The sequence below is a fragment of the Anabrus simplex genome, chromosome 11 (assembly GCF_040414725.1).
Source record: "Anabrus simplex isolate iqAnaSimp1 chromosome 11, ASM4041472v1, whole genome shotgun sequence".
NCBI classification, from domain to species: domain Eukaryota; kingdom Metazoa; phylum Arthropoda; class Insecta; order Orthoptera; family Tettigoniidae; genus Anabrus; species Anabrus simplex.
The window spans coordinates 74,092,015-74,104,089 of record NC_090275.1 but is presented as its reverse complement, the minus strand read 5'-3'; the positions used below and the strand labels follow the sequence as shown (position 1 = coordinate 74,104,089).

Sequence of the window (12,075 nt, the reverse complement as noted above, 5' to 3'; positions counted from 1 at the left end):
GAACGCCTCACTTTCCATCAAGCTCCAAAAGGCACATAACGCATGCGTTCGATTTAATTCAGATATACCAAAGTTTAGCCATATTTCTCCCACATTTGATAGGCTTTCATGGCTACGCTTAAGAGAGCGACGAAATTTACACACTCTTTCCCTGTTACATCGTATACTGAACCTTAACACATCTGAATACCTTGCCACAGAATTCCATTACCTAGCATCACCTTCTAGTATTCCTACCAGATCATCATCCACCTCAGTACTAAGCATTCCCATTCACCGCTCAAGTGACTACAGTAGATCATTTATAGTCGCCGCCAGCCGAATTTGGAATTCCCTACCTGCTGAAATTAGGAGTATGTCAAACCACCTCCGCTTTAAGAAACTCTGTCAAACCTGGTTAATGAATAATAATAATTTCTTATAACATAGTAGGATTAGATCATAGCTGAGTTGTTAGGTTAATTAAAGCATTTAATTGATACCTTAAGATATTAAACTGTAGATAATTTAGTGTATGTTTAACTCTTCATGTAGGTGCATGTATGGTCGGACAGAATAGCAGGCTTTATAGCCTGAGTCCCGCCATATAAAACAAGACAATAAATAAATAAATAAATATATTTTTGTCCACCCCTCATGTTGTTCCCCAGAATCTGAGGCACATAAGTGGATATGCCTCTCCCTGGCAGTGGCTTGTTATGACGTACTATCTTCCTTTCTTTCTGTGGCCCTTGGCAGTTTCACAGAGTTTTGTATTAGTAATGATCTTGATTTGATCTCTTCCTTCCAGTATAAAAGAAAGCCTATTATCGGGTTCCAATATTGTAGGCCTTCACGTCTAGTTTTCTTTTGACCGTGAAATTAGGATTTAATGTAAAGGGAGTCCTTCTTCCTCTATTCATTACATTCCTTCACAAATTTTTCTCATTTGGATAGTCATCTTTACAGTTTACCTTGCTGATGTGCGCTGATGAGGATGCACATTCCGTCTAAAGAAAATCCTGAAATAAGCACCACCATCGCTAGCTATCATAATGGAACAATATTACCATGTTAGTGATGTTCAGCGTTGACATCGCGTTAGCAACAAAAGTCTCAAGTTGTGAATATTTCTCCTATCATAGCTGGTACAGTAAAACTGTATAACATTTTCATTACAAAATCTAGGTCTACTTACAGTAAGTATCAAATGGCAGAACCATGTCTCCAATCTGGTAGATCTTGAGAAAGTGTCCATGAACATTATAGAGGCTTCCATGATTGATCATTGACTTCAGTAGTATTGGGTATATCTACAGTATGAGCGACATCACGCCCATTTTTTCTAACACTCTTACTAATAAAAAAACCCTTATACAGTTGTTTAACACTTGTATAGTTATAAATTGAATAAGCCCTGTATAAGTGTTGCATATTTTTCTTACTAATAAACGTGTTATACGCATTGTATTACTATACTGCACGTGTACGCTCGTTCGAAGCCGTAGGAATCTCTTCTTGCAGTTCACTGATGTATTTCTTCACGTTCATTGGTCGCTTTTGCTAGTTAAGCCTATCTGTATATAAATCTGAATGTTATCGGTTGAGGTGAATATCCAGTTACGTACAGAATTTCAAGCCACATCTAATGCCGTTAACGAAAATAATGTTAAAAAGTAATCGAGTGTGAAAATATTGATATACCGTAACAAAAAGTTACGTCAAATAAAAATCTTTATTGCGTAGGACCTGTCATGTCATAACTCCCATTTCATCTTCATTAAGTTTGTAATTTTTTCATTGCTGGTAAAGGAACATTTTAGCTTAACGTAGATAAGTTTGATTTCAAATTTGAATGATGATAAAATTCAGTACGTGTCTTTCCTTAGTCATGTTCAGAAATTGGTATGCGCAAGCACTGAAAAGTCAGTCGCTGGCCAACGTCTTTACTGTTAACTTTACACGGGGGGGTCAAAATGAGGCAAATGGTCTTCAGATACGGAAGTTATTTTTAAAACAAACCTCAAGTCTTTATCTCGCTTAGTTCTTAATTTATGATAGGAAGAACGTCTCGTTTGTTTACGTTTCATGCGTCACACTGCTGGCTGGCTGGCTGATTTGCCACTAGGGATCTCCTAAACAGTGCGCATTTGAATCTTCACACAGTAGTATGCAGCGCAGTGTTCATTTTATCAGTAGGATAATATTGATCAAATGAAAGTCGGTGATAAATGTACAATTCTCAAGGACAAGTGGATTGTGATCGTGAAATCTGTGTAGTTTGCGAGTGCATGGGGGTTTGTAATAGTTCAAAGAACAAAGGCAGAAAGGTGCATAATGGATCCTCAAATTAAGAAGAAACGTTCTGTAGTAATACTTGTCACTGATAGTAATTACTAACCTCTTTCCGCGCTCATATCCGTAGTGCTGTGAGAACTTGTATACATAAAATGTTTGTCTCATGTCTGTGTAGTGGATATAACTCATTTTCTTCAACTTTTTTCCTGCCCATGGTATTATTTGTATTGTGGTAAATGTCCTTTTAGAGACAATAAACATTTTATGTATTGAATAGGTGGATATAATAACAAGAAATTATAACTAATGTTAGTAAGTTCGATACGGGCAAAAAACTTAAAATTGGTTATGCAAGTCATTTCTGACCGTGTTAATGACAATTCGAGCATACTCCTTCGTAAATCGCTATTTAATTTTCCACCATCTAAGAGAAATGGGTCGCTCTGCCCCTTAAGGTGTTTTAATGTACGAAAATTTACAGCCTCCATAACCTCAAAATGTTCTGTCTTCTACTGTATGTTAAAAATGTTGTGGAGATCATTGTTATTTTCCGTTCTTTCAATGTGTGCTTAATGGATAAATCGGATATTTCACCGCGATTATATTACTGCAGACAGTTAATGCCACTAAAATAAACTGATCATTCATTCCTTTTTCGTCACTCGCTATTGAATAACTATAACAGATGTATACACAGGAGGCTTATACATGGTTTATTAGTAACAAATTGCACATAAATGGTGTATAAACCTTGTATAAAAGTTATACACCATTATTAGTAGGAGATGAAAGTGGTGGTAGATATTTTGTTAATTATTTCAATTATTTACTTGGAGATGAAAGTGGTAGTACAGTAGAATTCCGCTGTAACGAACACCAGTATAACGAAATTTTCAGAATAACGAATAATTTTTTTGGTCCCTTCCTTTTTCCCTATTTGTTGTATGTTAAAATATTTCATTTTAACGAATTTCGTAGTTTCAGTTTAACGAATTTAAATTGCGCTCTTTTATTTACCAGTTTGACCATATTTTCTCAAATTAAAACCAAAATTCATCCTGTTTTATGACCAACATTTTTCTTGTTACATTATTTCGTTATTCAGACGATATGATCGCCATTTTCCATACATGCACCGTACGCGATCGAGAAGGCAATCGCTTTTGTGTAACCAATACGCTTCGCCCAGTTCTCACATTGGTATGGAACTTATTTGGGAAAGACTAACGGTGTCCGACCTTCGAACTATTGAAAATGTAAAGGCCAGATTTCTGAAACGAATACTGGGCATCTCCAGGATGTCACCATCACGACTTGCGTATGTATCATCCAAAGAAACTTTTTTTACGGGAAGATTTGAAAATAAGAATACAGCTTTCACATACGCAGCGAGTAGTTCTCCAAGAGATAAAGAGATAACAAGCAGAAATCAGCCTGGATTTTTATTCAGCTGATGCTATGATTGACCGCAGCTGGACCGGTCCAAATAATGACGTGAGAAGTGCTTTGAATAGGCGGGCGGTACATGAGTTTCACCATAGTCTATGCCGGCGATCAGACTTTCATGAACCGTCCCTACATTGTGTGATAAACATTGCGATCGCAATCATTTCAGCAAGTGCAACAAGAGAACGAAATCTTCACTAGAATATGCGAAAGATTAATGTATTTTTTTCTTTTAATGCACATTTGTACGCTATTAAATAAATAAATATGGTTCGCCCGTCATCCAATGTAAGACGTCACTCTGTTAGCTGAGTACGAGCGCCAAGTTTGCAATCCACCAATGAACGTTACGCTTTGCGCAACCAATAGGCTTGGCCCATCAACCAATGTAAGACGTCACACTATTGGCTGAGTAGGATCGCGATGTTTGTAATCCACCAATGAACGCGACGGATGCATTGCATGTTTCTTCTTCGTATTTAATTCGCAAAGCCTATCCAAAGCACTTCGCATGTCATTATTTGGACCGGTCCAGCTGCGGTCAATCAGATGAATAAAAATCCAGGCTGATTTCTGCTTGTTTTCTCTTTCTCTCTTGGAGAACTACTTCTTCTTGCTGTTAAGGTTATATCATTAAACTTGCAAATTTCGTGTGCATTTCGTTAAATAAATAAGTACCGTACATATCATCGCAATTGGATAGGCAGAAGCGACAGCAGTTTTCGTTGACTGAAAAACGTAAAATACTTGCGGAAGTAGAGAAAGGCGGAAAGAAAGGAGATGTAGCGAAGTAGTATGGCATTAGCCGTTAACACTTTCTGCGTTTTTAAAACAGAAAAGCAAGATAGAGGAAAACTTTGATGCTGATGCCCTAGGTCCACAGCGTAAGCAGATCAGGACAGCCGACTACAAGGAGGTGGACCAAGCCGTCTATACGTGGTTTGCGGAAATGCGGAGTAAAAACATTCCAATAAATGGCCCACTGTTATGTGAGCGTGCGCGATCTTTCGCACGTTCGCTTGGGTCACCTGAGTTTATGGGTAGTGCTGGTTGGCTTCATAGGTTCCGGGAGAGATATGGCATATCCCACAAAATTATAAATGGTGAAGCTAACGATACCCCGAAGGAAGTTGCGTCTTCATGGCGGCTGGAGACTCTAAAGGATGCCTTGAAAGAATATTCGCCGGCAGACATTTATAATGCAGACGAAACTGCTTTATTTTATAAACTAATGCCGAACAAAACCCTTGATTTTAAGGAAAATAAGTGTTTTGGGGGCAAACGTTCAAAAGAACGTATCACGGCTCTTTTGTGCACCAATTCCACAGGGACGGACAAACTGAAACCTCTCATAATTGGGAAATTTGGGAAGCCAAGGTGTTTCAAGGGAGTGCAACATCTGCCCTGTGAATATAGGCACAATTCTAAGGCATGGATGACATCTGTGCTATTCAAAGAGTGGTTGTTGGACTTGGAACTTCGGATGAAGGCCGAAAAGACGAGAATTCTTCTATTATTGGACAATTGCTCTTCTCATAATTGTGTGCCTCGCCATTTGGAGCATGTAAAAGTTTTATTTTTGCCTCCAAATACAACTTCAATTCTGCAGCCGCTGGATCAGGGTATAAATCATGCAGTAAAGCGGTATTACCGAGCTCGTGTAGTCCGTCGAATGCTGTGCAACGTTGCCACGAATAGAGCCATTAACATCAATATATTGGAAGCAATGCAGATGTTTAATGCTGCATGGAAATCCCTGAATGCAGACATCATCACAAACTGCTTTAGAAAAGCTGGAGTGGTTTTTACAGAAGACGTCACAGAAAGTGAAGTGTTGGATGATGTGGAAACCGAGGAGAATTGGAAGCGTTTGTGTACAACGTTGGATGTGCCATCTACGGTAAGTCTTACCGACTACATCAATGTAGATAGTGATGTAATAGTCCAAAAAGAAATCACAAATAAGGAAATTGTGGAGGACATTATGAATGATAGAGATCCATGCGATGAGGAGGAAGAGGAAGATAACCCCCAAAATGATTGTGATCGACAGAGCTTGACTCTTCAGCAGGCAACGAACATGGCACGTAGCCTTCAAGATTTTCTTGTGTCACGAAGTGATGTGCCAGAATCTGTTTTAACTTCATGTGCAGTGGTTGGTGACTATTTGGAACGAGCTTTTGTGTCTGGATCTGTTCAGAAGAAAATCTGAGACTTTTTCAAAAAATGATGTTCTGGAACAGTGTGTGTAGACTTGCTGGTACAATGTAAAAATAGATTTTCTGAAAACATCTGTCAGTACTGTAACTCTTATTATTATAAAGGTATTTTGAAGTTATGTAGATCCTGCAGCTGATATAACAGGGCAGATGACCTCGTAGTTCCGCCCCTAAAAACAACAATAACTAACGGATATAATACTAGGCGAGTTCTTACGAATTGACTTATTTCAGTATAACAAAATTTCAGTATAACAAATTAATTTCAGAGGTCCCCAAAATTTTGTTATACTGGTATTTTACTGTAGATATTTTGGTAATTATTTCATTATTTACTTGAGTCAGGAGCATACAATAGAAGTATTTGTTTTTACATTACAATTTAGTAGCAGTGAAACAGAAGGAATTTATACACATATATACCAAAATGGTATTAAATAGTCTTTGCCCAGAAACAAGCAACTGTGATTGCTTTTCCTTGTGCCTTGAGCACATCCTTTTAAGAATCAGGGCAACATGAGCAGTGACACAGATGCTTGGTAGTCTGCACCTCTTCGCATTCACATAGTGGTGATACATCGAAATATCCCCATTTCATTAGGGTGTCCTTAGACTTTCCAACACCTGATCTTAACCTGTTCAGTGATCTCCCTGTGATCCAGTCCAAGTTGTGTCCGGTTGCTAAGCATTCAGCTGGTTTTGTTCCTATTTGAAAATGACTTTTTCTGGCTGCCCACAATTGAATGGATGAAAACCATTACGGTATAAGTAGCATTTTGGTCATTCAGAGAAAAAGGCATTTAAACATCTTAACACTCATATAAAGCATGTTATTTGTAGTTACACCACCCATCACTAGAGCGCAGAATATTACCGCTATCACTTGTATCTCTTTCCTGGTGAAAAGGTACATCCTCCCGGAGTTACATCCTGCACTTAACTCATTTTCTTTTAAATGTCACTTATACCGTTATGGTTTTCATCCATTCAATTTTTATCTGGCATTCTTCGGAGATGTATTTAGTGGAGATGTTGACTGTAGGTAGCTCCTCCTAGATTTCAGTCTAGGCTTTGGAGCAGTGTGTCTGTGTAGTGGATGTAGCTCATTTTCTTCACTTTTTTCATTTCGGCATTTGCAGCTACTTGCTGGCGTATATCAGGAGGAGCAATTCGTGCCATACAATACAGTTTGTCAATTACATTTGGCTTCAAACATCCAGTAATTAGTCTTGCATTTTCATTAAGGGCCACATCTACTTGCTTTGCATGGGTGGAATTATACCACACTGGGCAGGCATATTCACTGGCAGAGAAGCAAAGTACCATGGCAGAAGTACTGACCACCTGAGGTTCAGCACCCCAGTTGCTACTAACAAGTTTCCGAATGATGTTGTTACGGGCTGACACTTTTTGTTTGGTGTTTAGGCAATGTCGTCGGTAGGTGAGTGATCTAAGGTAATTCCAAGGTATTTGGGCGTAAAACAATGCTTCATTTCGGTGCCTTCCCAAGTTACTTTCAGTTTTCTACCTGCTTGTCTGTTTTGAAGGTGGAAATCACTGACCTGAGTCTTTTGTGGGTTTGGCTTCAGGTGGTAGTCAGAAAAGATTTCTAGAGCTCCTGAAAGCATCTGTTCTGCTTCTTCAAAATCACTTGCTGTACCATCAAAGCAAGGTAATCAGCATATATGAAACTCTTGGTTGCATGAGGTCAGGGCTAATCATTTATATAAATGTTAAAGAGTATTGGTAACAAAACACTCCCTTGGGGTAAGCCATTTCTTTGGATCCTCCAACGGATCTGACTTCCTTGGAATTCAACGTAAATTCTTCGGTTGGGCAATAATTAATTTTTGTAAATTAGATGATGATGATGATGATTATTATTATTATTATTATTATTATTATTATTATTATTATTATTATTATTATTATTATTATTACGTTCCACCAACTACTTTTTTTGATATGCCGACATGCCGGAATGTTGTCCCGCAGGAGTTTGCCAGTAAATCTACTGAAACAAGGCTGACGGATTTGAGCACCTTTAAGTACCACCGGGCTGAGCCAGGATCGAACCTGTCAAGTTGCTTAGTGTCTGGCTCCTTGGCTGAATGATCAGCGTGCTGACCTTCGGTTCAGAGGGCCCGGATTCAACCGGATTGAGAATTTTAACTGGGTAGTCGATAGCTAATTCCTTTGTATTGAAGGCTGGATAACCTTCTTCATGTACACACAACAGAATATAACTACTGTACAAACCACCACAGAGTCATCACTTCACCTTGTCATCAGAAAGGACATCTGACCGTAAAATTAGACTGAATCCATTCAAAATGCCAAATCCAGGTAACAGGAAAGAGATCAGGATGATGATGATTGTTGTTGTTATTATTATTATTATTATTATTATTATTATTATTATTATTATTATTATTATTATTATTATTATTATTATGGTCATGAATTATTTCTCGATGTTATTTTGTTTTTCTGTTCTGTTCTATATTTTCATTCTCTGTAAGCATTGTATTGTGATTTCTTTTGTAATCACTGGAAATGTGTTGATTTGCCTTTTTTATACAATATATAAGTATGTAGCCTGTATCTTGTATTTTTTTAATGCCCTTTTAAACAGACTTTGTGCATCTTTGAGTGCTTTCCTACTTGAGAAAACTGTGAAACGGTATTTATTCCCGCAGCCTCTGTACTTGTTTCATCACCACATTCACTTGATCTGATCGCTTGAAATATGGAGGATGCAGCGTTGAAGCAGATTCAAATATGGTTGTCCAATAGCCTCTCTGTAGTCCTCTTTCTAGCTCGGTTTTCATCCTACTTTCACATTATCCAGTAAAGAAAGTACTTTCCTTTTCTGACTCTCAATTGCAGACACATTTAATTACACTTAGCATCATTTTTTTTAGGCTATCTTAGAATTGTGCTGGTAAACCAATAAAAGGATATGATGATGAAAAGGGTGCTTTTCTCACCTCCTTGTCCTTGATTTCTATATAGGCATGTAACAGGAGAAATCCTAAATTAGCCTGTCCTCTCCTCTCCTCGCCTCTGTAGTACTCTGTACTCATCACGGACTCCTTGTGGTGAGATTAAGATAAGCTGATTGCTTATTGCGAGGTCTGGATGTCAACATACTCTACCTAGATTTTAGCTCCAGGTAAAGCTTACAGTTTTCTTCAGGTCTGTAGGTATACTTGCAGTGAGAAAGTAAAATTGTCCCTTTTTTTTTTTTTTCTGAAACTTTGCTCAAAATTAACCAAAGAATATTCCCTCTAAAAAGAGCATTTGAAACAGGAGCAAAGCATGGGATTATGAGGTATTTATAATACTGTAGCTTGCTGTAGGAAATGTGTAGGGACAGGGCAAAGAGTGCATATTACCCAGAATATCATAACAATAGCAGCATCTTATCAAGGTTTTAATGTGCATGGAAATTCTCTTTGTTCTATTATATATTGCTCTCTCCCCCTCACATTGTCTGTTCCATTTCCATCGTTTTGTAAATCTCAACCTTAATGGTAGTTTGTCTGCTTTCAGCACTACAACGTTAGTGGTGCTGGTGATGTTCCTATTCGTAGCAAGGCACCGGCACCACCACCCCTGCGTCAGCCAAATACCATGCGTAAGTATATGCAATTGAATTCTTTTTTTCTATATGATTAGTAAGTTACATAAACTGTGGAATTGTTCCTGTATTACAATGCATTGGTAGTAGACGATTCTTTGCTTAAAAAAAAAAAAAAAAGAGAGAGAAAGGCCTCTTTATTGCTGAAAGAATTGGAAGAAAAGAAGCGGAAGGTGATGGCAGAAGCTCGACAGTCGTTGGTGGCTATAGATGAAGAAATTTCTTTGCTGAAGCAGTAATGGTAATCTTACGTATATACATTATCATTATAGACCATTATGCATTTCATTGTTCAGTCTGCAAGCCTCTGTGAATTTACTAAACATCGCCACAATCCTCTATTTGCAAATAATGCTGTCGTCTCATTTAGTTCTATTCCTCTTATCTTTAAATTGTTAGAAACTGAGTCTAACCATCGTCGTCTTGGTCTCCCTCTACTCCTCTTACCCTACAGCCCTTACTGAAGTGCTTGTTTAATTGATCAGTCATCTGTTCAAATGTATAAGGAATATTTTATTTTATTAAGTACTAGTAACTGGCAGGGAACATCCACATTCAGCAGCATATGTCACAATTTCTACAGGGAGCTTGGATTTCAGGTTGTTTTTTTACGCTTGCCAGCTAAGTTTATGATGAGGAATTTCGACATGACGTACATAAAGCAGAACAAGGAAACAATAGAACTCAACGGACAACATTTTGGAGGCCCGACAAGAGGCTACATGAGCTGCAAATATATGCTTGAAGTAAGCATCGGATACGCAGTGTGTTGAGTAAATTAAATGATAGAGCCACAGTCAATTAGGCTAGGCATTGGTCTATGCGAATGATGGCCCGATCGAGGATACAACGGCGTCTTAGAGAACAAATTGATAAAAGCGATGAGCGTGTGGGCTAGCCACTCTATTATTCGGCGAGATTCTGTGGAGGTAACTTCGAGAGAAGTATTATTTACGCGAGCGCGGGTCAGAACTTACGCTTCTTGATCATGTGAAGACTTGAACTTTGGTTTAAGATGCTCAGTTTGCATTTCAATTATTCAAGATTTTAAACTTTGAGATTGGCTTTTATTTTTCGATTTCCAGAGGGAAGAACAGTTTCCAGATAGTAATTCAATGTTTAGTAGCTTGCCAGTGTAAACAGATTTTACGAGGACATCAAACTTAGTAATTTCCAATCCAGCATTTAAATGGGAAATATTTGACCTAGTTACAGGATTAGATAGGAGAAGTTGTTCCACGACTGAATGGGAACTGGTTTCACAGTCAGTGGAAATTACTCCAGCTGTAGTATTCTAGTAACTGGTGGGTTAATTTTGACCCAGTTTTCTACGCCATAAACGAGGGGATGTTTTAAGAACAACATCCAGAAGCAGCGACGGGGACTACAAGATCACCACTTCAAAGCCAGGAGAATGGAGAAAAAAGGACTGATCCAAGTCCTTTCTGAAGGCATCATCATCGATATGGCTAGTTAAAACACGATTTGGGCCGGCTGTTCCTAAAGGCTGGCGGCGATAAGTCAACTAAATAGATGAGTACAGAATCTTCAATGTAATTATGTGAGTGTGAACGTGTTTTAATGTTGCAAAAGGGGATAGGTTAGTTTTGATACTTAATTTCAGTAAATTTAGCTTTTGCTTGGAAGGACGACGTTCTAAAGTAAATGTTAGGAAGCTTGTTAATGTAAATATAATTGTAACGTAAATGTGGACCGATTGCATAAGATTGCAGCCTGCTTTCTTACATTTTAATTCAGAGTTATTGGCTGAGTGCTTAACATCTTTTTACGAATCAGTTTCTTATTTTTTGTCTCATTTATTTGATTTGTTTTGCTTTGATGTTTGAGATGCTGTGTACGTCTCGGGCCTTAAATGTAAGTATAAATAAAAATTTAAATTAAAGCCAGGAATGACTAGAGTAAAGTATCAAGGGAGCTCAAAGCGCACGGAAACATTCCGTCACGTTTTCTGGGATTTATTGCATGAATTGTGAATGAGAGTGTGTGAAATGGTGGAGTTTGGATCTACAAATTTTGATAGCGTCATCTTCACTACTATTTTAATATCAAGATGAGAGTAAATTAGCGTTTGATTTGCTAGTTCCTCGAATCCAGTTTCGTATTTCAAGTTCCGAATAATTAGAACCCATTTTCTGTAAAATTTATTATTATATTATTATTATTATTATTATTATTATTATTATTATTATTATTATTATTATTATTATTATTATTATGTGCGTATGGACCCAATGGATCACGCAAAGCTCTAACGATTCTGTTTTCTGAGTTGCCAAACAGCTCTCATCCTTTCTCCGTGGATCCTTTTTCGTTCTTCTGTCCACTTTGCTCCAGTCTTCTTTTTCACTTCGTTCCCTGGTTGCACTTTCCATCCATTAATTTTTTTCCTATAAAGGTTTCTGTCCGCGGTGTCATTTGGGTTTATCTGGGCTTTTTCCAGATCCTTCTTCACTTCTAGTACCCATGGAA

General features: G+C 37.9%; 1 protein-coding gene across 3 annotated transcripts in view; it reads left to right on the top strand.

The window, feature by feature from the left end:
* The window catches only part of LOC136883454 (protein maelstrom homolog), a 228,650-nt gene that overhangs the window by 183,332 nt on the left and 33,243 nt on the right, over window positions 1-12,075 (top strand). For all 3 annotated transcript variants that reach the window (XM_067155759.2, XM_067155761.2, XM_067155760.2), the window contains exon 10: window positions 9,498-9,582. In XM_067155759.2, the coding sequence (XP_067011860.2) occupies window positions 9,498-9,582 (85 nt within the window). The remainder of the gene's footprint in view (window positions 1-9,497; window positions 9,583-12,075) is intronic.